The sequence below is a fragment of the Molothrus ater genome, chromosome 7 (assembly GCF_012460135.2).
Source record: "Molothrus ater isolate BHLD 08-10-18 breed brown headed cowbird chromosome 7, BPBGC_Mater_1.1, whole genome shotgun sequence".
NCBI lineage: Eukaryota > Metazoa > Chordata > Aves > Passeriformes > Icteridae > Molothrus > Molothrus ater.
Genome location: NC_050484.2, coordinates 17,769,144 through 17,795,621, shown reverse-complemented (window position 1 = coordinate 17,795,621; position 26,478 = coordinate 17,769,144). Strand labels below are relative to the sequence as shown.

At 37.5% G+C, this 26,478-nt stretch overlaps 1 protein-coding gene across 2 annotated transcripts in view; it reads left to right on the top strand.

The window, feature by feature from the left end:
• Positions 1-26,478, top strand: part of RAPGEF4 (Rap guanine nucleotide exchange factor 4) — a 141,376-nt gene that overhangs the window by 3,404 nt on the left and 111,494 nt on the right. For both annotated transcript variants that reach the window (XM_036386418.2, XM_036386417.2), the window contains exons 2-4: positions 9,011-9,153; positions 10,258-10,346; positions 18,951-19,097. In XM_036386418.2, the coding sequence (XP_036242311.1) occupies positions 9,011-9,153; positions 10,258-10,346; positions 18,951-19,097 (379 nt within the window). The remainder of the gene's footprint in view (positions 1-9,010; positions 9,154-10,257; positions 10,347-18,950; positions 19,098-26,478) is intronic.

The following is a 26,478-nucleotide window of genomic DNA, read 5'->3' as shown; positions in this document are numbered from 1 at the left end:
TGGATTCAGATGCAAGCTTTTAGGGATGTACAGCATGCACAACTGCTAGAGATCCCAGGATTTCATACCTGGCTATGGTATCTGGTGTTTTTCTCTGAATTAAATGTAACCTTCAGTGCCTTAACAGACTGGAGGAGTGGATCACAGGGCAAAGCATGTAACTTCACTGGCCTGTTGTGCTAACAATGTTATGGTCTTTGCCTAATGACTTCTAAATTATTTAAGTAGGAATGGGCTTTTCAAGGACTTCTGGTACATACTGAGCCTTTATAACCTTGTCATCCTTGTTAGTCTTGCATCGTTTATGTTTAAAAAATCTGAAATAATGCGTACTGGGTAGTATCTCAGACCTGTTCCTCCCACAGATTTGAATGCAAATTCAGATTGAAGCTACATAACAGCAACATATTTGAATCAGGATTTGGTTTTTTAGTTCAGTGTAACATGTATTTGAGATGCAGGCTTTGCTTGCTTAGTAGTAAACAAGGGATCCCTTGTGAGCATAAAAATAGGCTAGAATAAAGAATTGATATTCTGAGAGAATTGTTGTAGAATAAATAGAGAAAATGTTTGTCATCCTCTATAACCTTTAGTTATGTCAAAGATAACGGGATATAATTTATAATCGGGCAATGTTATGAATACAGTTGCATTATGATGCTGTTTTATTTTAAAAAATATTTTTGCAATGGGTAAAACTTACACTGTCTTCTATATAAATTCCTCCCTTTTTATTTGTAACAAATCCATAGGAATATCCCCATTTTCATGTAGTTTGCATCTGAACAAAATCGTGGATATACACTGCAGTTCCGGTTGGCTTGTGTGCTTCGTGTTTTCTCTCTGTGTGCTGTGTGACTAAGCTGCTATATGCTTGGATCAAGTCTGTGTGGGGATATAGCAGCAGAAGGCACTGCAGTGGATGTGGAAACTCAGAGCTGTACAGACACAGCCCAAGTGCTTTCCAGCACTCCTGTGAGGGTGCAGTCTTCTGAGAGCGATGAATAACAAATTTATCTTTCCACATCATGCACCTCATTTTCTAGTTCAGTGCAAAGGTGCAGTCTTTGATGAATAATAAAAAAGCCTTTTCCCTTCCATGTTTTCTTAGAAAAACCAAAATAATTGTTTGTAGGTCTGTGCATTTCATCAAATATGTGAATTCAGATTAAATCCTAGTGAGAGCTGGAGTTGTATTTTAAATAAGCTGGTTTATTTTTGCTCTCTGGTTTCCACATTTGCAGTATTGGCTTCCACTTGTTTCATGTGGTCGCAGTAAGTTACACACTTGTGCCATGGACAGGTATTAAGAGGAAGAGAAAGTGATTACCCCAGCATTGTGTAAACATTGTCATAGCCCAGCAGAGAAAGGCAGTACGTGCACATTGGACAGTTAGGACATGATACATTCAAATTTAGTTGGTAGTCTTGTGAAGTGGCTGCAGGATTGGTATGCTACACGGTGCACCTATAGGTTTTCTCTTTCACCAGATGATACTGGAAACATGTTTAAACTCTCGTTGCCTGAGTTCTTTCTGACATGTTGTTAGGATTTGATCTGTAAAATCCTGTAAAATCCTATACTCGAAGCAGATTAAATTTATTTTATAAAAAAACTCCATATCCCAGCAAAGGAATAAAAAAACCGACAAACCAGGTAATTGAAATTGTGCCCTCAAAGTCAGGTGTTCACCAGATATTTTCCAAATACAAGTATTTTTCTTATCTAGCATGACATCTGTTTTTGTCTGCATCTTACAATTTGCTGCATTTAACAAAGCTTATCATTCTAATGATACTTCCTTAGTGCTGTATTTTCTGCTCTGTATTTGGCATGATCAGTTACTATTTCTGCTGCTTTATCAATATCCATGAATGTTTCCTGAACTGACTTTCTCTTTCATCTTTGAATTTGTCAGTTGTCAAAATGCATGCAAATGTAAATCTGTAAAACTTATTCATTATTACTGTAAATTTTAAATTTTCACTAGCTGTTACAATGCAGATCCTAAACCAGGAAAGGTGCATTTGGCATGGTGTTATTGGTGAATAGTGGTGGCCAGAGTTTGAATCGAGGGATATCATCACTTGCATATTGTTCAATTACAGATTTCAATTGCAGTGTATCTCAGAGTCTGTCTTCATATTAAAGTGCTTTTAATGTTTATTATGAAGCTGCAGTGCTGGTTAATGTAATTTCATCTGAATTTACTTCTGTCAAATGGAATTTTAACTGTCCTGAGCTCCAGTTGATGTTTATGAAATTTGGAGGTTAAATTCAATAAAATTTAGTCACATCTTGATTACAAAGCATCTGTAATATATACAGATTCTCACTAATGAAGGAACATAATTCTGCATTTTGATTTCTCTTGAATTATTCTGTCTTTCTAGACAGCAAATGAAGCTAGAAAAGAGTCTATTTCCTATGAGATCTATATTGTTCAGGTAGTGTATTTTTAACTTGAGAGAAATTTTTATGAATGTAAGCAGCTAATAAATACATCTTTTGCCATTCCACTGTATATGCAGATCTAAGAATTGATCTTTTGGAAGGATGCATAATTGATACATCAGGGTATGTAAAGAAATGAGCACACTTGGTTGCTCTGTTTAACTCTCCAATAATTTTTCAAAATTGATCAAAATTATTTAAGTAATATGATAATGAGGTAGGTAAAGGAGAGTCCCCTGTATTTGCCGTCCTTTTGTCCTCACTAAAGAAGACAGAACTCAACTCTAACAAATTCTGTCTGACTGCAGCTGGCAGTCAGTCAGACTGCATTTAACCGGCTGGCCATTCGGTACCTGCGTAGAGCAGGATTATCTACAGTGTTTCTTGTACATTATGTACAGGACCTGAGAGGTTATCACAGGGATTCTGAGTGTAGGTGACAGTAGTAATTAACTGAAAACTAAGCACAGGCAATTTTGTGTTGCCCTTTTTTTAAAAAATCTAAACTCCAGAATGATTTAGGTGTGTAAGAGTCCTAGGAAACAGTTTTTAACTAAAATTCTATTTCCTATTTGTCAGAGGAAATGAGAGTTGGAATCCCAGAGTGTCTTAAAATGACATTCAAGAGAAAAGAATAGTAATGTGATTATTGTTTAAAAGCCTCATGATGAGACTTTTCCCATGACAAGGGAAAGAGGATCTGACTTGTGAGTGTTGAAAACAGATTTGGTAATGCCTCTGTAAAAAGTGCTCTTGGTGGGAGTTAATTATCTTCTGTTGCCATTGAAGTAAACCCTTATCTGGAAACTACTTCAGATTAAAAGTGACTTCATTTGTTGTTAGCATTTAAGTGGCTTACTACCAGTCTAAAATGTTTTGATCACTGGTATTCCACTCTTATACTTTCCTTTCTCAAAGAGAAATGGAAAGTCAAAGATCCTTACAGCATTGTATGGAGGAGAGAGTTGCAGTATTGTCCTGCTCTCAGTAAGGGAAGATGCTCTGTTGGTGCTGGTATTTTTCTGCATCCTACAATGTTGTTTTTCTGCATGTCAGGAAAGGACAGAAGAAAGTATAGGGAGCATAGAGGAATGATCTGGTTTTAATTGGCATTCCTTGGTGCTGTCTACTTGCTCATGTTTCACAGCTGAATATATTTTAAAGTACTATTAAATTCATTAATTAGCCCATGGTAGGGGTTACTGGTACTTTCCAGCTCATGGAGTTTGCCTTTGCATCTTTGCATTGATGCTTTGGTTTTAACCCAGCGATGAACTCGTTTTATTTGTCTGTTCTAGTGTTTTAGCTGTTTTCTACAGTCTCAACAGTGGAAGAAATAGATCCATCTGCTCATCTTTCGTGGGCTGTTCATTGCTGTCTGAATCAAAATACAGCTGTTTTAAAAAGTTAAAGAGATCAAGGGAAGGGAATTCAATGCTTTCATTCAGTTAGAGCACGATTCAGGTTTTTGAACACATTTAATACAAATAAACATTTTAAACTTCTAAAAGCATCTTGTCAAAGAAGGTAAAACCACATCTGTTCTGTTTTTTTTCTCAAATGTCAAACCCACTATGAAAAAGAACCTAAAGAAAAGGACATATGGTAACAGAAAGTAATAGTTTATAGCTAGATTAAGTTAACAAAAGCAAATAAAAAAAACTCCAACTTGTTTCTTTCTTCTAGGTTAACAAGTCTTTCATAACATCCTATATAAACATTCAAATACTTCATCTTAAAAATACTTAATCAAAATAGGTTCTTTTATAAAGCTATGTGTATTAAATGTGCGCAGAAATACTTTGCCCAGGTTGTGTATGTGAAGAATTGTAACAGTTATCCTCTGTCTGTATTTGAACTTTGAGCTTGAGTAGTTTACATTTAAAAATACAAGAATTTTAGAATGGCTTGGGTTGGAGGGGACCTTAGATTGTCTCATTCCAACCCCTCTTGCCATGGGCAGGGGCAGCTTCCACTAGACCAGGTTGCTCAGGGCCCTAGCCAACCTGGCCTTGAACAGCGTCAGGGATGGAGCATCCATAGTGTCTCTGGGCAAACTGTTCCTGTGCCTCACCACCCTCAGAATTTGAAATGTATTCCTAATATCCAATTTCAACCTATCCTCTTGCAGTTTAAAGCCATTGCCCCTTGACCTGTTACTACATTATGGAATATTAATCCCAATATTTCCGGGTGGGATGTGCCTGGCCTCGTCTGGCCCGTGCTGCTGGGCCAAAGGCAGCAGCTGTGGTGTTTTACCCCAGAGACACCTTTGGCTGGCTGGATGCTGCAGCTGGGCACTCGGAACAAATCCAGGCATGGTAGGAACTCAGTTTCACCTCTGGTGGAAAAGGTTCAGGCGACGGTGAAGAGAAAGGAGAGGATTCTATCGTAGAGTTTTAATCCAGAGTTTTATTCCAGGATGGTAGACCTCTGAATCTTGTAACAGCTCCCAATGGAATATTGACCGCATGCTCTCATCTCTTTTAAGCCCCAGGGACAGGGGGCGGGGAAGGGACAGGTGAGGGCCAACCAGGTGTGAGGAGGGGAAGGCTCAAGGGATGCTTGGACAGGCCAATGAACCCGGACCTGAGGGGCATCTTTTGAACTTCTGCCAACCACACGACGCCCTTGGTGGAATGTTAAGATTGATGGACAGCTCTTAGCAGGAGGGCAAAGGGGAAAGGAAAGGTTGGCACACCTGAGGGGTTGGGATAGGTGAAACAGGAAATGGCATCGCAGTGCAACACTACATGTCATGTCCTTCTCCAGCTTTCCTGTAGTCCCCATTAGGTACTGGAAGGTGCTCTAAAATCTCCTTGGGGCCTTCTCTCTCAGCCTATGTTCATAGGAGAGGAGCTCCAGCCCTCTCATCACTTTCATGCTTCTCCTCTGGACTTGCTCCAGGAGGTTCATGTGCTTTTGCTCCTGCCTAGGATGTGGCTGGCTTTCAGGGCTGCCAGCACTCATGTTGAGCTTAACAGCCTTATGAGGATAGACGTGGGGCAGATTTTCTTTATAATTGCCTTTCATAGCTAGTCAAGCAGACATTGTCAAGAAAATTGTTTTGTCTCTATAAAATATGCTCCTGCAATCTTCACATCCAAATAAGGAGAGGTAAAATCAATCTCTTATTGACATAATTGAATAGAAATATGTAACTAGCACTGATGCTATCACTTGTATATGTATGCTGTGATGTTGTATTGAAGAAGCAGAAGATAGATGATGTCTTGTGTGACAACATTACTGCCAGCTAATAATTTACTATGCTCTGAAGAGGCAAATTAGAAATATAAATAAGAAGGCATTTTGGGGTCAAACAAAGCAGAAAGGCTTGTAGGGTAGTGAAAATAAATTACTCTTGCTTTTCATCCCTTCCTAATAATTTATTTGGTAGCTTTGCTTTGCAACTTTTAAAGTGCCCCCTTGGCTTTGGCTACAGTGAAATGAGATGTCAGCAAAGTTTGAGTTAAAATTTACTTTGAGTGGGGTGGTCTAGGGAGGAGGTGCTTCACTTGCCTTAAAATGCTTTTACTCCAGCTCATACATCTATCAAATGAGAGCTGGAGAATCTTAATTGATTTATTATATTTGTTCATACTTTGAGATTAACCTATGATCCTAATTCCATACATTGGTCTTGAGATTTCAGAAATGGGTGCAGGACAATTTTCTGCTTTAGCAGAAAATCAAGTGGTAGCTGAAGACCCACTGAAATGCATTTTTTGACTTTGTTTGCTCATGGATACGAGATTGTAACTCTGCAGCATCAGCAGTGAAGGGATACTTCAGTAGCATCAGCATCAATATAACAGAGCAGAACAGAAATAAATCTGCACCAGCAGTAGTTCACCAGAGGAGGGCCAAGCTTGGTGAGATTGAACAGCAGCAGTGATCAGAGATCTGTCTATAGGTAATCTGATGAGGTATCTGGAAAGGTCTTTCCAGGGGCTTTTGGAGCCATATTGGGAGCGTAGGGATATTCCTTGGGATTGACTTTTGCAGCGTATCTTTTTGTTCTGGGGAATGGTTCCTTTCTGGATTAATACCATTGCTTTTTTAAAGTGTGATTGCAGTGAAAATAAAGCTTGAATAATTCTCCATCTGCCAGCAGTAGTACATTTCTATTAATAGATTGAATCATTAATTGTCTAAGGACTATGTTATAACACCAGCTGTTTAAGTATTACTCCAAACTATGCTTTACAAAAACAAGTTTACAATAAGATAGCTATGATGAAGAAATAAATTTATGTTGTTCTGTCTGGACTGTTTATGTTCCAGGTTACGGAGCTTGTACTTAGGAAACAGAAAAGAAAATTTGGCATCATAAATAGATGAATGTTAAGTTAATGAAAATTAATGTCAATTTAATGATAATTGTAAGTTACCATGATGATAATTTTATTAAAAGATGCTTTGTAGAAAATGGTCAAACTTCGCCTGAGTTTTGCAGTCCTGTGGAAAAGCAGTTAATGATGCCATGGTACATTTTTCTCCGTAACTAATGCTTGGCTTTTGAAATCAGATTCGTTGCTATAGATTATGAACACTTAGTAGAATGAGTTTGAGTGCTACTAATACTACTGTTACACTGCAGTCTGAAATTCTACACAGGCAGAATTTCATGTGCTCCTAAGGATAAGGGCCACCTCAGCTTGGGAAACCTGTTGGTAATTCCTTACTCCTTAACACTGAGGACATTTCCCAGGACGTCTGAAAAAAATCCGGAGGCATCTTGTCAGACAAGTTGAATCCTTGTTAATTTTTTTGAATAAGAATTAATTATCTTAAGCTGAATCTGGAACTGGATGATTTTCTGAGAATGATCTCACCTTTTTGAGTTGTTGGGTTTTGCTGGTTTTTTGAGAGTCTGTAAATTAAGGTAGTTGGTGTTTCAAGAGTTAGTGTAGTTTGGGTAGGGATCTTGTATAAGTAGATTGTAAATCTGTTTGCAAGCTGCACCTCCTAATCTTCTTAAAAGGATTTTGACAAGAGAGTTAATGCTTATTAATACTTGTCAGCTAGTGCACAGTCAAGAAAAAAAGAAATGGGTGAAAATCTTATATGAAATATTTCAAAAGAGAGCTATTGTAGTTGATTGTAGTTTGAAGTGGTAAGAGAATGTCACTGTGATGTAGAAGCAAGTGCATACACCAGAGAATTATTATTCTCATCTGTAGTTAATAAGGGTAACTTGGAGTATAAACGAGAATAGAGATTTAATCCCTCCTTGACATAATTTAATAAGAAAGATGAGATACTGAGATTCAATGAAAGTAGGATCTGGGTTTCTTCACTGAGACAAAGATTTGGATTCCTTAAAGTCTTTGATTTCAAAGAGGAATCTTTAAAAAATCTTGTTGGAGGGAATGCTTGCACTGTTAGTATAACAATAAGGTGAATAAAGCTATGTATTTGTGAAAACTTAGTCTTCGCTCATTGTAGCTATCTGACTTCTGTTCATTATAAGCCCATCCACTGGTAGAAAGGACATTTTTGTCAGAAAAATTAACTAGCAACATTTGAGTGAGTAATAAGTTTAATGATTACTAGCAGTTATCTCTCTTTCTGTTATGCCTTTATACATGAATAATTTCTTCATCTGATTGAGTATGACGTCCTAGGAAAATCTGTTTCTTTCTGTCCTTAGTGGTTTGCATTTAGTCTGTTACAATTTTTTTTCCTTATGATGTCAGCTAGAGTTTGACTTACCTGCTGATTCATAATATTTGATAATCACATTTAAAGTGTGTTACAGAGCTAATTCACTTTATTTTCATAAATATGTAGTAGTATGCTGAACCTGCTGAACTGCTGGTCTACATGCTACTTTGTAGTAGAGTGTTCTGCAATTTTATTTTCCTTGAAATCTTGCCTTTTTTAAAAGGTGTTGCTGTCAAAGGTTTAAAATATTTTAAATACTGGAATTAAAACTCATGAGTGTTACTGATGAAAAATTAAGATTCTTGCTTGCATATTTAATTTGTCCAACACTAAGAGACAGACACTTCATGGAAGAGAATATACATATTAAAAGTTTCCTTCTTCCTTGAAAGTGAGAAGATGAAAGTCAGTTTATAGTCAGTAAAATGAGGAAGAGAAGCTTGGATGTAGGAGTTACTGTTGGTATCTAATGCTTTCCATTTAGCCAGATAGAGAACATTTGTTTTGGGCGCTGATTCCACGGACCTCTTGTGTGTTTGGACATCTGTTTGTTAATGTTTTCTTACAAACCTAAAACTATAAATTATTCTAAGATCTTTAGGATTAGGACTGTATCATCATATATACTTGTACAGTGATGCTGCATTGAGACTTTGGTGCTATGTGGGCTTCTGGATGCTGCCTGTGTTGAAGTTATAAGAATCACGTTCAAGTTGATAAAGGGCAGTTGTTAGGATGTCTTGGAAGGAGTTCATTATGTAGTTGTAAAATGCATTTTAATTTGTTTATATTATGGTGTGATATTTAATGCAAACATTTTTAAGTTCAGTGCATGCAGGTGGAGATATTTCTCTGATTAAGCCCTTGTGTTTTGTTTTCTTGCAGGCCTTTGGAACGTTCTAGTGAAGATGTAGATATAATATTCACACGACTGAAAGAAGTGAAAGCTTTTGAGAAATTTCATCCAAACCTTCTCCAGCAGATATGTCTCTGTGGATATTATGAAAATCTGGAAAAAGGAATCACATGTAAGACAGCTTCATAGGATTATGTATTTTATGTAGATAAACTTGGGGGTTAGACTGTGATTGTCTTTAGGAGATTCATGAGAGCAGAATCAGCGGAATGTTTACAGTCACAGTCATGGGGCAAGGCAGGACTAAAGTGCTGCTTGCTCTACAAACGCAGTGTGTAGTGAATCTATGGTAGCAGGGCATACAGTAGGATATAATACTCTACCATATAATACTCTACCACTGTTCTGTTGAAAGATTACAAGCCAGTCATTGGAGTTAAGCCTCATTCTTCTCCTGTAAATGTATTATCGATTGCTTTTGCCAGTGCTTTGTGCTGTTAGGGGCAAAGGTGTGCCAGCAAGGCACATCACTGATAGTGTGTGGTTTCCAGGCACCCCGGCACAAGCCCGACCTGCAGAGCTGCAAACTGCTGAGAGGTGCAGCAGCTCTGTGCCTGCACTGGCAGCCCGTGGGCCTGATGTAGGTGCACACCTGTGCTTGGTCTGTGAAGCTGAAATGGAAATAAGTGGTAGTCCTGTGATGGGAATGCATACCAGGGGAATAGCTGATGAAAACCTGTGGTATTAGTAAAGTCCTCAGAAACACCTCAGGTAAATCTGGCATGCAGCACTGGGGTTTGCTTAGAGTAACAGGGGTTTTGATGCTCTGTAATCACACAGTTGGAATGTCTGGACATCAAAGTCTTGCAGTTGCTGTTCAGCCAGAACTCTTACTGAATTCATTGGTAGCTGTGTCTGTCACCAATGAATCTGGATGATTATGAATTTCAAAGGGACATTGTTCTGAAAAACCTTTTCCTTGTTTGTTTTGTTTGTTTGGTTAGTTAATTAACTAAGAGAACAGTAGAACAGAAGCGAACTGGGGAGAAGAGTGAAGCAGTTCTATGTGCTTTCATTGTTTCCACAGTGTATTGACTAGTTTACTAAAATATGTGCTTTCCAGTGTCACTGGAAGTATTACTGTAATTGTAAATAAGTAATCTCATATAGCAAATTGGATGGTGCCAGCAGTGACCACAGTATTGCAGTAATATGTGAGAAAATGTTTATTACTGTTGCTAAGATAACTCTTATTTACAAGATTTCATCTTTCCAGTATTCCGTCAGGGTGATATTGGGACGAATTGGTATGCTGTCCTGACGGGATCACTGGATGTGAAGGTGTCTGATACAAGCAACCACCAGGTAAAATAGATCTTTCATTGCAACCATCCGGTCAGTAGTACAAAGGAAGAACATCATTTATGGTGAGGTAGATAACAACACATTCTATACAGGTATTTTGTCATATCACAAGGATGTCTATGTTTCTCTGAGTCTCTTTTAGTCTTAGTTGTCCTTAGTCTAAGGAAGGCAAATCATACCATTGATTACAAGAAACTGAAGAGTAATGCTCTGAAAATGGTCTACATTTCAATATGATACAAGTCTCCTCTGTCTTTTCCAGTAGTGCTAAAGATTGGAGAGTTGTTAATTCATTCTCTAGAAATATTTTAATTCAGTTCTTCTTCAGGAAGTTCAAGGTGAACCCACTAGCAGTGTAGGCAAATAACAGCATAATGCAGTCTCCACTGCAGAAATGGGAAGTGGTGTAGTAATAGCAGACTATTGGAACTGCTGCCATGTTGGACAAGAAGCCTGTAGGTAATACCTATTCAGTGTTAAGAAACAGAAGAACAAGTAAAATTCTCTCCAAATTTAAAGTGGTTTCTCAGTATCGTGGTGCTCCTGGATTTATAAAATTTAGAGTAAATAAAAATCTAAAGGGATGAGATACTTCTAGAGTCTCCCATCCATGTTGTCTAATGTCATGCACCTGCTGCTGTGAGCTTAGTCTTCTGGGAAGACATCCTGTCCCTTTCCTGCTCCCATGTTTGAGACCAGTGATTGTCCCATGATGTCCCATGGGGTTGTACCTCTGATAAGGGACTCGTTGTGCCTTTGCATTAGTATAGCTATCCAGGACCTTATAGAGACTACTACCCATTTTCCTCACCTGGATTGAAAAGAGCATGTATGGGGGGGGATGTTGGTGGTGTATTCTTTGGCCAAAGTTTGGCTGATTGAGGAAAGTTTTTTGCTCATAGCAGAAATTGGATTTTTTTCAGTTTGTTGAGCATCGCATCACCATTGCAATTGGGTCAGAGTGCAAGTCAAGGCAGTGTGTGAGTACTGGGTCTTTCTATTTCCTGCAGTAGAATGGTAGATGCAAAAGGAACTTCTTTCATATTATTTTTAGCAACCTTTTCACTGTACCAAGTAGAGATTGATTGAGAGTATAATTAGCTTAATTTGAGCAATTCTTGGCATGGCCTGGCTGTCACTGGTATTGTCACAATTTGGAACAGTACTGGGCTCTTATGAGACCCTTTTCTGTGGACGTCTAAAGCAATCAGGATTTTCCAGTGTTTGCCAAAAGATGGCACTACACTGTTGTGAAGAATCAATGCTCTTTACTCAGAAAGTAATACATCTGCACAATCTGGATGTTAAATTAAGAATCTCTTTGGAGTGTTGATTTGTTCCATTAGATGGAGTATGGAACACTTCAGTTTCTTAATGAATATAATGTAAATATTTTTTTCTGCTTGTTCAGGTTAACTTCATTTTCCTGCCAGTAGGAAGCTGTTGAATTACAATTCATGTGATTCTAGTTCTAGAAATTATATTCTGCATTACCATTACCTCACATTTCCTTCTGATGCGAACAATGAACTGAATTCTTACCACTGCCTAGCTGCCCTAGAATATAGCCTCACTGCCAAAAACATGGCAGCCCATGCATTTGCCATTCCTGTTTGAATAACTTTCATGTGTGGGGACTCCTAAATACTATTTAAGTCCAACATTTTCTCTGGTTTTGCTCCAGCTTGGGGTTTATACCATGCCCCTCCTTATCCATTCTTGGTCTCCTTCTCATTCTCCTGCCTGTAGCTCCTGGATGTAGTTCCTGTACAGTCTTGCCTGTACTTTCTTGTTGGCCTGGTACCAGTCATTCTTGAAACTGAAGTACTTGCTAGCACTCCCTGCCCACTGTGCTCACTATAAACCCAGATGATGGAGGCAATACGGTGTTGTACTGCTGTCAGGGCAGCCCTGGCACACTCAGTTGACAGCGTTGTGCTCCCAGCTGGGGATGGATGACCAGTGCTTGAGGTGTAGGGGTACTTGGAGCACATTTTCCAATCACATCACCCAGGAGAAAAGGTCCTTTGCAAAGTCATAGTAGTGACTAATTGGTCAGGTGTTACTATTCTACCATAAATGGCACTAATGCTAATGAGAAACTTCCAGCATAGCAGGACAGATGCAGATGTTTACCTGAGTTTAGAAGTTTGTAGACTCATGTAAAAGTACAGGATTATTCTGTCTTTCCTAGTAGGAGGAAAGCTAACTTGGTATTTAGGTTCCTATTGGTTAAAATGTCTTTAGACATGACTAATTAATCTGGACACTGTTTAATACTTCAGATAAAGAGAGGTTTTAGATGACCTCCTGAGTTTTCTTGCAGCTTGAATTAGCCTATGATTATATGATGATGCCTACAGTGTTAATGTAAATACAGAAAATCAATTCTCTTGATTAAAAATATGAGTCCCATTTTGCTAGGTATGTATCTGTGTGCTTGGGAAACTTAAATTTCATCAAGCCTAGGAATTAATGCATTGTGTAACAGCTACCATGTGCTACCTCTCTGTGCAGTCACCTTTGGTGATTGGTAGCTTTCTCCCATGAGAAGTGCAGTAAGTTATTGTGCACCTGGTCCCTACTAAAAATGCTTAATAATCTTTGTTCCTACAGAGGCATGTAGGAAAATGTCTTGCACTAGAAATTAAATCTTAAGGTACTAATGGATCAAGACTTCAGTGTAGCTAGTGAGGTATTAATTCATACGCATTCTTGTTGCACAGCAGCTTACTAATGTAGACACCTGTGATTTCTCTCAGAAAATATCAGTAATACTGATTAGGACCAAGTTGAGAATTCATGTAAACAGAAATATTGACGTTAGCTATTATATGATATTATAATAGATGTAATAGGAACTATTACAATCTATTGTTCTAAGAACTTTAATAGAGACAGACACAGATATTTAGGACCTCATAAAGCCTTGCTTTCACATTGGTTTGGAAAAATCCTTTCTGCCTGCAAAGCTGTGTTCTGTCACGAGAGGGCAGCGTTAGAATGCAAAGCAAACCCGAGCGCGTGTTCGATGCTGCAATGGACGCTTTGTAAATCGTGTTCGGCTATTTAACATACACACCTGTTTAAAGAGTTTGGCCAGAGAAAATGTTGCTGTTACTGTTAGTTTTGTCCCACCGAGCTGGTAAAATGTGCTGGTAATTTCATATGCCGTTGGAATGGCTACAGGGATTTGACAGGATTACTCATCCAGTACACCCTGAGTGGAGTCTGCTCTCTGTGAAAACTATTAATGGATTTTTTCTGAGCATTCAACAATCAAGAAGAGATCAAAGAGAACTTTTTCTAGGGTGAAAACGTCTCACTGTGAATTCCAGAGGTAACTATAATGAACTGCTTTGGTCTTGCCTCAACTTTTTTGTAACAAATACCCTGATAAATACAGCACTTAAAAGTCATAGAAAAATATAGTTAAGTTACCTTCAAAATAAACAGCAAAGGCAGCCTCTGTAGAATATATCAGAAAGAGGTCTTTGCCCTCAGTTATGATCAGATTCTGACTTTCATTTTTATTTGGCACTGTTGCCTACTCAATGTTGAGATATTTAGTAATAGAAGTTTGTCTTAGGGATATTCCTAGTTTGGTGTTGTCTTAAATACATTGCTGACAAAGTGCCTTGTGTATGTTTCATTTTTGAACTCTGTTTTGAAGCTGAACAGTCTAAGGATGACTGTTGGCAATGTCTCAGAATAAAGCTGGGAATAAATGCATTATGACATCAGTGTTACAATGCTGTCAGATTCTGCAACACTGTGACTTTCTGAATTAGATTCAGAGCCTTTTACCCCAAAGTTTTTTTCTGATAAACTATGATGGAATGAAGAGAAAAAAGACAAAGACCAAATAGCAATTTGATCTTCTGGGTTTTTTTTCTCTATTTTGCCAGCTGAATTATAATGTGTGCTGGCGCCTTTTGCCAGCTTATCTTGCCTATGTTATGATGGAGTTTTTTAGGCAGGTCAGTTTTTAAAAACAGACCAAATTTAACATAGAGCATTGACTTAAAAAACAATTAGCCTGTTTTATAAAAGCTATAAAGGAGGAGCTGTGAGTGCTTGGATGGTACAGCACTGTCAGCTGTAAGAAGATGCAGAGGGCTGGGGATGAAAAGCCAAATAAGTTAGTGGGGTTGCTGAGAAGAATGACTGTGAAGAAAGAGGTTCAGATGTTCATGTAAGAAATGGAAGAATTTCACAGCTCTTTGAAACTGAGGACAAAGGAGGTGTGTGATAAGATGAAGTGGCAGCAAGGAAAGGGATTTAAACAGGATAGTCCTTGCAATACTGCTTTCAGCATGTAAATGTCATTATGTATTTTGGAGATAATCTATGTGAAGTTGTGACATAGGTTTGTACTGTAGTTCGTAGTATAAATATGCCTAAGCTAGTTTAAAATTATTTAGTTTGAGCATGAGAACTGCTGTACCCATTGTAACACAGAGATTGGCTGAACTAATGTACTAAGCTGAGCAGCAGAGTGTGTTGGCTCATGCTGAGCTCCTGTGTTGTGGTTGTGCTAATTCTGGTTTTGAACTTTGCTTATTGGAAGTTAATGCAGAAAAATAATTTCACTTCTCTCTGTCAGGTGATGTAGGAAAACATCTAAGACATTGCAGGTAGCTTTTATGAAGGTGGTATTACAGTACAGTTAATCTGAACCATACATATTTTAATTAGGTACTAAAAGAGAAGCTGCTCACAGTTTTTGTAGAAGTATAATGCCTTCTTTAAGTAAATAACCTTGTCTTGTGTAAAGAGGGTGGCCTAACATGTTTGCAAACTGCCGTTTTAGTGTGTTCAGAAGGTATTTCTGTGTTATTGTTAGAAATATTTTGATATGGACTTCTTGTCTGAATGCCTGAAACACTGAAGTGAAGATAAGGGAACAGAAAAATTACTTCATAGCATGTATATCCTTCGTTTCTCTGCTATAAAAGGAAATTTTTACTGAGGACAAACTGAACTGTGTCAAAGTAATAATAAGCAAGCTTCTCAAAATGCCAGCTTTGGCAAAACTCCAGTTAAACATAGAGATAGTATGATGTCCTAGAGAGACACAGATTTTCAGATGAGATAAAGATGCAAGGTGTAAGAAAATGATGAAATCAAAAACAATCTAGCTACATCAGCTCCCTCATAAACTCAAAATGTTGAACAAACTAAAATTTTAAAGGAATGTCCCCAATCCCTTTGAGCCTAGCACTAGTAATGTTTTCCCCGGTTTCTTCATTTCTCTTTCTGACACCGTGATTTTATTTACACACAGTACAAAAGTTCTGTTTGCCAGCTAGAGAAACTGAAGGGGTCACAAGTCAAGGAGGAGGGATACAGGATGATCCTTGAGATGGTGGGGAAGGGAATAAAGCAGAGACTTTTTTCTGATTCTCATCCATTCCATTAAAATATTCTTGCAAATTCAATAATATTTTGGATTGATGGGGGGGGGGGGTGAGGGAAAGGCTTAAGAATGCATTCCCTGCATGTGTCTCATGTGGCAGTAAGAGTCAGTGAAACTGAATACAGAAACAGCCTCTGATTTGAATGCTACTGTTTTATAGTGTGTATAGAGGACAGATAGCAATGACAGCAATCTCATCTTTCTAAGTCTCTAATACTGCCTTTTAAATAGCTGTGTGAATGTTAGCTGGTTACCAGCCACTAGAACACCCTGCTGCTTCTGGGATTTGCAGAGGGGAACAGCAAACAGGGAGTTTTGAGCTGCCAGCAATCCTCCTGAAGTCTTCACTGAACAGCAGGAGATTCTTGAGTGTAAGGTTAACAGGCATAATAGGAAACACACCTGATTCCCCAGGAGGCTGGAGATGTTTAAACAAGGGGTAGCGAGAAAATGGGGCTCTGAAGCCTCGAAGAAGGCATATAGGTCTGCACCCCAGTGGGCTGTGAAACTGCATTTCTGTGGAGAACTGTGATGGCTGAGAAAAAAATCTGAAAGAACTTGATAATTTGATGTGATGCATTAGGTTTAAGCTTTTATATTTTTCAGATTCTGTACTGCTTTAGTGTGTAGTTCTGAGCTTCATATTAAGGGATGGTAAGCTCTCTTCACAGAGTAGCTAGAAAAAACAATTCCTTCTCTAGCTTGGGACCAATGACAACTGATCCACATTTCAGGCCCAAGAGCATAAACAAGGTGAACTGAAGAGAGGAAAACAAGAAGGATGGGACTCATAACTTAAAGCTATAACTGGACACATAACTCCAATATGCTAATGTACTAGAACCTATAAAAGTGAGAGACCCCGTGACTGGTTGTCCATTTTGTGACCATTTTGGTTCATCTTGGGTATAGCCCTGCTGGGCTCTTGTACTGCCCAAGGTGCATCCATGGAGGCCTTTTAATAATAGCTACTTTATTCTTTAACTTCATCTAGCCTCTGTTCTAGGTCAGCCTTAACAAGGCATTGGATGGAAGCCTGGCTTTTCCTTTAACGAATGTAGATAGGACCATTCCAGCCTCTTGACCTAACACTCCACAGTTTTAATTTATTTCTTAAGCTTAACAACTGCCTCATCAGAAGTTATGTTATAATTTCTTAAACAACAATTATCCTTTTTGCTTCTTATGTCTGTTCTGTCATTAAAGATTATTCTTTAGGGTTGTAAACAGTCAGAGAAGGTGAAGTGTTTAAAATGAGTTTTATTTTTTGAAGGGAGGGGAGTGAGTGAGAAGTTAGAAAATGTAAACAATGTCTATGATCTACCTACAGGAAAAGTTTCTTTTAGGCCAGGCTGTTTGGTTGTCCTGTCCTGAACAGAGCTCTTTTATCTGAACTTTCTGAATAGGATTGAGAATGATGCATTGTATATCTGGAGATCAAATTTTGTATGAGCAGTAGCCTCATTTTCTTTGTAGATCCTTTGAATGCCATTGCGAGTATCGTACCATGCATAGAGTGTTTCAGCTCTGAAATGTAAGCTTGGGAGGGCAGATTTCAGTGTATAAACTGTATTACAGTCTGTTTGTAGAGGCTTCTGTTTAGGTGCCAAGGTGCTCATTCCCAACTAATCTTTCTTTTAAAGAAAACCTGTTCTTATTTTCCTTCCTTGAAAATTTATTTCTGACAGTTGGTAAATTTTTCCTAGATCTTCTCTGAGATAGAATTGATTTTGTTTTCCTGAACACACAATTTTATATGGTAACATCTGTGTAAGAGCAATTTGCTGTGGCTCAGGGAACTGGACTATTATGGGCTTTTGTCTGTGTATTGCAATTACAAAGCTACTAACCTTATATTAATAATATTTGACTATTATGACTTATTTGATGCATGAAAGAAAAGCAGGGCAATTCTAAAAACAGAAAATGATGCTGAAACACATTCATGCATCTCTCCTGGATTATCAGCCATGAGGATAACAAACGTTTCTGCTTTGATTTTGCATGAATCCTACATTTTAGAGTTAAACTAGACTTCTCATGTTGTATCAAGTAAAGTTAGCATGTGTTTTTTGTTTATTTGTAATTCTCTATGTGCATATGCAATATTTTTCCTTTGTTAAGTACAGTTTGTATGATTTTAAATTTTTTATGCTGTTGCTAATTTTAAAAATTACTTAACAGACCGTCAGATAAGGCCCATCTCAGAAAAAAGACGTGAGTGTTTAGCTTCAAGCCTGTGATGAGGAACAAACCAACTTTTGAGCTGAAAATAGAACATGTATCTAAAGATCTTGATTCAAGCAAGTTGTTTAATGGCTACTTGTTTTCTCTGCAGTAGCTCAAAATTTTTATAGGAACTACTACAGAGGAGTTTCTCGCCAAGGGAGATTGATTTAGACATCATTTAGAATGGCACGTGCTCATATAGACTCCTTTGAAGTGGACTTTGCTGCTTGTTTGGGACCTTCTTATGGCTCTGTACATGGATCCATTTTTTCCAAGTTGTTTGAAATTTAATAGTTTTCTTGAAATCCCTGATTTATGTGAATTTTTTTTTTTTTTTTGTCTGGTAGTTAGTTGAGAAACATCCATTAACAATCGAAAGATTTGCTGGCATTTTCAACAGAAAGGCCAAGAGTTGGTTCAACAGTACAAGCACATTGGTTGTACAATAGAGAAATGCAATATAATACAAGAGGTTATTATAATTGAAAGTTAACTGTTTTCAGAACAGAAAACATAACAGGTGAATTTTCTTTCTCATGAGAGTAGCTTGTGAAGGACAGAAGTTTATTTTCCAAGATTGCATTTCTGATTCTAGTTACCTTCTCATCACCTCTGACATTTTTAAAGATCTCATCATCAGCGGTGTTTAGAGGTAGATTAACAGAGATCACAGGTTTTTGTAAAGATGGAAGTGATTCTTGTGTTCTCAGATTTGCATTCAGAAATGTCTAATTCAACTGATGAATATAGAAAACAGAAGTCCCACTTGTTTCCATGTTAAAGCTTCCCATATTGCTTTAAAAGCATACTGATTTTTTTGTTGATGATGCTTAAATTAATTTTCTTTCTAAGCAGATTGCTGAAGGATCTCAAGGCAGTGCTATTAAAAATAAGACACAAAAACTCTCAAAACATCCTGAAACATTTAACGTTTCCTTCTTTTTTTTGAATCAAAGGATGCTGTGACGATATGCACTCTTGGAATAGGAACTGCTTTTGGAGAGTCCATTCTGGATAACACTCCTCGCCATGCTACCATTGTTACCAGGGAACATAGTGAACTCCTTCGAATTGAGCAGAAGGACTTCAAAGCACTTTGGGAGGTAAGTTCAGATTTATTTGCAGTTAATGCAGAAAAAAATGCCTTGACCTTGAAAGCATTTGTAATATAGTATTGTTGCATCGCATGTCGGACGAGCCCTTGTTGCTGCTGGCACGTGCAGCCCTGGGATGGAATCAGCTGGGAGTGTGGCAATAAAATAAAACAAGGGATGGAAATGAATAAAGGGCTAGAAATGGAAAGCTTTAATGGAGATAAAAGGAGGCACGTGAGGGCACAACACAAAACATAAACAGCAGCAGATGTACATAGCTCCTTTAGAAGACCCCCAAATGGGGCGAACGCAGCCTTATATAGACATTATCTGAGGGCAGGGAACCAATGAACAGAGAGAAACAGAAACAATACCTTATGTGGAGCACAAGATTAACTAATCAGAGGGCAGGGTTCAGAATGTAACTTTATAAGGAATAACTTAATCTGCATAATGTTCCCATCATCCTTTTCTTCTCCTTCACATCTCACCATAACCGTACTAGAGATTTCTCATCTTAGCTTCTCAGTGTCCAGGGTCTAACATTGTTACTTGCTGCATGGTTGGCCCACAGCCCATCCTCTCCAGGATGGACCACCACATAGTATGATGACGTTTATATCATAAGCAAAGTATAATTATTTTAAATTAGTTTGGAAAAAAAAAGGAAAGTTTTTACTTCTCTTTCGTGCTTCATATAATGTATGATTACGTACTCCTGTACTTCTTTCTTGTAGGCCTCTTGTAATGAAATAACTTAGGTGGTAGAATTTCTGGTAGAATTTATTTATATACTGCAGGTGTTGCTCTCTTAGCCTTAATTTTGCTTTTATTGCCAGCTTTTATGAGGAGAGTCTATTTTTATTATACTCTGAAATTTTAAATTATTCTCATTTTCTCCTGTCTCATCACCAGCTGTAAGGGGTTTAGAATTTGCAGATGGATCAAGATCACTTAAAAATTGACTTACTGATTGCATGTGAATTTCCTTAAAACTTTCTTTGTGGAAAACATACTGCTGAGGTTCTTCATTCTGTAGTCTGTCTACTTTGGTATCCATGCAGAGAAGACTTCATTAACACGTTGCTGCAGAAAGTTACTGAACTTGAATCTGTTTGCCTTTTTGCAAGCACTACTTTTGGTTTGAAAAGTGTTGTGGGAACTGGAAGGCATCCTGTTGGCCTGGCCTACACCACTGCCAGTTTGTACTTCCAGCTCGTTTGAAATGGTGACTGTACAAGTGTAGGTGTTGTGCAGAGCTGCCAGATGGTGTGACAGTGTCCTAAAGTTGCAGGTCTAGGGACACTAATTATATTTAAGACATAGGTGCTGGTTTTAACATTTTAGTTCAGCTTCTAACTGTGGATGGATGTATTTTTTTTTCTTTCTTTTCCTGTGAAAGAGCAGTATTATACCGCAAATAATTGTCCTGAAGCAGTTCTGACATCAGTATCAGAAAAAAAGTCAAATCCCCAACTATCTACATTGATGGAGGAAATGGCACTTTCATCATCTGCCTAACAATGTTACCTTGAGCACAGTTAATGGTGCAGCATTGCCAAGGCATGAAAGACCGCTGTGTGAGTGAAACATGCTTGTCACTGAATGCCCTGACAATATCAGATAATCGTTCTTTGAATTGCATAGCCAGGATTTGTACTGTTTTTTGGCAGGTTCTACAACTAAATTAAAATGTTTTGGCAATTTCTACAGTTACTGAAGTTTTGCAGTTAATTTGAAGAATCTGACAAGGCAATATTTTTTTGCAGTTCACAGGGTTTTTTTTTTTTTGCTACAGCAGCTGCATTGTAGTTTTAGGCCTTGGCGTGAAAAGATGAAATATGCCAGTGTTCTCATCTGTTTTAACATATGCAGCATTTGTCAGTAGTCAGAAATTTGATAATGTGGATAGTGCTTTACAAGATAATGATGGGTGGAATAAATCCAATTTCAGGTTTCTCTGGTAATGTTTTTGTAAAAATTCACTTTTAGTTGGTATAAGCATAGTCATTTCTCCATGCGTATGAATTTCCTGCTAAGCTTTCAGAGATTGTTTTCTTATCAGGATTATTGGAGATGTGGAGATTCCCTTCTAAAAATTTTTGAATTTTATATTTTAAATTGTTTTAAAAACAATTTCAACATAATTTGCTCTTTAATCACTATAATACAGTTTAATTTCTAGCACTTTTGATGATTTTGCTGAGTTTTTTGATGATAGATGCTTTTGTGGAAGATGATATGCATTAGAAGTACTGGAGTGATCACAGGCAGCTTTAGCATACACCTTGTGTGTTGCAGCCTTTATGAAATTGGGCTGTAGAACACGTCACAAATGCTACAGGTGTCAGTCAGAGACCACAGTTTGGATTATGGTACTTCTTTGCCTTTTGTGCCATTTTACAGTGAACTTCTCATATGTTTTGTTGTGTATTTGTGTATTCTTTCAAGGAGGCTATCCCTGTGCTCTCAGTGAGTGGAAAATTGTTCAATGAAATACAACTTTGCTGGTTGGTCTCAGATATAATAAAGTTGTTCATTTTTTCAAGGTAATATTTATTTCCTTGCAACCTGCTAATCCCAGAGTCTGCATAAACTGCAGCTAGCATGTGATAAAGAGACAATGTTTAAAGTAGATAGAAAATTATGTGAGAAAATTTTCCCAACAGTAGCACCAGTACTATATTATTATTAATATTGTTGTTACCTGAAGAAAGGTAAATACTTTTCTAAAGGGAGACTTTTTATGTTTTTGATGCTGCATTGTTCTTTCTGCCTTATCCTAAGGTTCATATATCTTTGCTGTGACAAAGTCTATATGAGGAAACTGTTATTGTTACATGTCATTCTGTTTTTAATTGTGTTTAGTGAAAACCCACACAAAGTCAAGAGTGGATCATAGATATTTAATACATATGGTACCATGGAAAAATGGGGAAAGGCAATGATGTCAGTTCATTACAGTCCAGATATTGTAAGAGCTAAAATCTACTGTGGGCAAATTTCAACTGTCCACATAATGAGAATTTAATTCATGAAAGAAGTGGTTTATCCAGAAAAAAAAAAGTCAAATATTTCCAAAATAATGTAGTACTGCAGTATAAGAACAGCCTAAATAAATTGTAGGGTTAGTATTCTTAAAATGGTTGCTGATTTTATGTGTGTAGAATTTTAATGATTAATAATAGAAGTGCAAAAATACAATATATGTTATTTTTAATTTGTTTGTTATTTTTAATATTGTTTTTCCCCAAGAAATTAATTTTTGGGGAAATTGATTTCCTTCTTTTGAGAGAAATAACAAATCAAAACTCTGTTAACCAAATAACAGAGTTATTCCTTCAGAGGAAAGAAAATCCAATACTGCAATTTTAAGTATTTTTTCTTGTTTTTAGATTGTGAATGTAATCTTGGAAAATGAAACAACAGAAATAGATTCAGTATTGGCTTTAATTTAATGTGCAACTAATCTGAAATGCTTGGAGTAAAAGCTATGAAGTGTCCTTCTTAACACTAAAATTTTGTTAATACTGAAGCCTACTGATGAAGTTCACATTTGCAACGAATATTTTTATATCTATGCAGTTCTTTGGAAGACAATTACATATCCATTATGCTGCTCATGAAACTTTTACTATACATCCTGAAAATAGATTTTGAGAGAAAGTTTATCTATTTTAATTATTTCTAAATTTAGAAAGATTTTTCAGTATCTCTGAAACTTCATATTGTGAATTTGCAGACTTCTCTGAGTTTTGTTTAAATTGAAAAGTAACTTATCCTGTATTAGCTGTATTGTGCTAAGCAGCAATGGTATTGGTATAATGATTCCCAGATTAGATATGTTTTATTGATGTCCTTAATGCACAATATACAGCAAAAGCATTAATTTCTATGAGTACTAATGTAGTTGGGTCTATATCTGAAAGAAAGAAAGATAGCTACTCCTAAACTGACTTCTTTTTTTGTTATTCAGTATTAGTCTGCCAGTTTTTTTAAATTTAAATATTCTTTATAAAAAATACAGTAGTGTGCCTTCTGTAGTACACGCAGCCCTATATTCAGTCAGCCCTTTAAGTACAGAAAGATTTTCTGTGACCTTCATTTCTATTAGTCAGGGGAAACTGGTCAAAACAAATGACACTGTCCTGATAACAACAATTACCAGTTAAAATGAGCCAGTCTTTTCTCTAATGACTGTGTTGAAGTAGCATCCTGTTGGGGAACATCTGTTGATCTTCTCTGCTTACTCATCCTTGGAGACTCGTTGTCTATCAACGCTGTTACAGTGGATTAAAGATGATGAAATCTCACGCAGAATTCTCACACAGCTGAACACTGTTCCCTGATAAAGAGCTAGTAGGTTATGGGAATCACCGGTGATGTTCCTTTGTGCACTGACTGTCCTTGGCTTTGGTGTCTGAAGAGCACTAACAAACATGAAAAAAGTAACTTTTTACTGTTACAACACTGTAGACTTCCAAGATACTCTATGGATCTGTAGGAAAAAATACTGTTTGTGTTGATGAGGGCCTTGCTTTCCTTCCTCAGCATGTATAAGTGATTGTGGTGCTAGCTACCTTGCCCAAAAAAACTACTTCAAAGCACAAAGGAAAATATATCCAAAAATAGACATGAAAGTAGAAGGCTACGCATGGGGAGCTCTGGTCACGCACATCCTGTTGAGCAGTACCTTGCTCCACCCCTAATAACTGGATTCTTTTAAACAGAGTAGGAGGGAAATGAGTGCATTTGAGCAGTGTGATCATTACAGTTCTCCATAATTCATCCTTAAGCTTTGTCTTTTCATGCAGTTGCAAACTGATTCAAACCCGGACAGGAAGGGAGTGAATCTGCTGAGAGGTGACTTATTTTTAGAGGTCTTTCCTACTGTGGTGTATTACTCAGCCTTCCTTGGATAACATACAAATAACCAATTTCCTTTTGTGTGGACTGTGTTAGAAGTTACTGAACATGCCTTGAGAAACACTTGAGTAATGAAGAACAGCTATTACTTCAGCATGCAGTGACTTTGGAGACAGGGAGACTTGGCCCTCATAAGGTCAGAATAATTTTTTTTTAATTCCTACTCAGCAGCACTTATACATCTTGTAAACTGATAAACTGTAGTGTAACTTGCTTCTTGCTTTTGCCCATCTGCTGTTAATTCAGTAGCCCTCAGCAGACTGAACTGCTCTGTAATGATAGCTTTGGGAGAAGCAGCTTTCTTACCCCCTTTGTTTTCTGAGCACTGTGAGCGCTAGGTTTTAATGAGCTAGTTTAAAACCAGGTCTGTCAGATCAGAAGTTTTACATGCCATTTCATTGGAATGCCATGTAGGAAGTACATGTATGAAAGGGGGTGCTATAGCACTATTCTGTGGGGTTTCTGAATAATGCTTGAGTTCATCAGAATTGGGACCACAGCTTTCCATGTATTTGTATGGAATATCAGTTTGTCACTATAAGGTCTATCTAATCATACCTCTTGTATCAAGGTGTAATATCATTTTATGTTTCATTTCATGTCCTGGAATTATAGCAGTAGGAATTATGAAGGCACGTAAAAATACATTAGTGAAAATAAATATGGAAGAATTTTAATTTGTTTTTATCCATTTGGTCATATTGTAAGCGCATTGTTTGTCAAAGGAGGTTACTGCATGTAACCTCGTGTAATGCAGTAGGCAGAATTTCAGAGAGGTGGCCTTTTCCTTGCCTTAAGCTGTTGGAAAATACATGTTGCATTGTTCAATGAGAACGTTCTTGCTTCTTTCTCTGGCAGGCTCCTGAACACTTCAGTGTGTTTAAGGCGTATTAGGAATCTCACGTAAATGTCAGTACTTTCTAATATACCTTTTCACCAATGAGTATTCCATACCAGAAATTCTTTCCAGTTCATTTGAGTGAGAGATTAAATTTGATCTGAGAAATGAAATATTGGAAGGGGGGAATCAAAGAAAAAATCAGATTAATGTCCAGCCCCTAAACTATCACCTTGATTTATGGTGTACCATTCTGCCTGTTTATTGCCCAGTAATCAATTGCCGAAGTCTCTGCCCTGATTTACTGATTTCCTATAGGCAAACATAGTAGAGGTATAAAACTACAGTTAATAAAATACAGAATATTTAGCTTTGCAGGATGGGTGATCATGTGATTTAAAATAGTGAAGTGCTTGGAGACCCACAAAAGTATAAAAAGGTGGTCATGGAACACTCAGCTGTCTTTACCCGCTTCATGTCACTCTCTCCATTGACTGCTCAAATGATTCCTTGATGATTTGTCTCTCTAATGGGATTTTATTTGAGAAATGTGAAAGTGATCAAATTGTGGTAGCCTGCATTTTCAATGTACCCAGAATACTGTGTTCACCAACCTCCCAAATAGTCATCTTGTCATAATAAGGAAGAAATATTCCATGTTATCATATACAGAATACAATACAGAAGAGAAATGTGGAAGTGATGCCTGGAGAGGCTACTTAGAACACATGCTAGACAAAGTTAAAGGTAGGTATTTATTGAAAGCCCTTCAAAGGCTGCACCTTGGGCAGTGCAGGAGGCTCACAGAGACTACACCCAAGATGGACGACTATCACGGGTTTTTTGGATGGGTATAAATTTGGTCTGTTTGCATATCCGAGGTTAATTATCCAGCTACAGCTTCGGGTAATGGAGTCACGTTCCCCCAGTTTGCTCCCTACTTCACTGTTGTTTACGTTTTTTGGTGCCTGAGAAAGTGAGGTGTCCTTGAGTTTCACATCTAGAGAGAAGTTGTTTTGTCTGAATAAAATGGGAGAACAGTATCCGACAGTCTCTGGAGTTTTAGAATTATATACTGAAGCAGTACTGATCTGAAAAATATAAAAGCTAAAACTTAAGGCATCAGAAGGACCCAGGTATGTGGAATCTGTTGCCTTATGTTGTCTGCAAATCTCAGCTGATAACAAATACAAATTTTTATGCAAAGACACAGAGCTAGTGTGAGAGACACTGAAAAATGAAGTAATGATAGGCAAGATTTTTTTTTTTCCTATAGGAACACATGGAAGGAGGAAGAATATAAAAAAATCCCTGTGGCCAGTTTTAGAATATGACAGTAAATACAGAATTGGCTAGATGTGAGCAAAGCTGTGAAAATAGCTAACATCCCACCTTCATACATTGTGTTAATACTGAGAAAGCATGCAAGTGAGTAGGGAAAGATTCCAGAATTGTTATTATACCAAGAAAAAGTGCCAGATAGTGCTCCCAGTTTTGCTGGTATGAATTGAACATATTTCAAGTGAATACAACACAACTGATTTAATACATGAGGAGCTACATGGGAGCAGATTCTGGCCTTTAGTACTGCATTTACATTGGTTTTGATCATCTTCACAATATGGT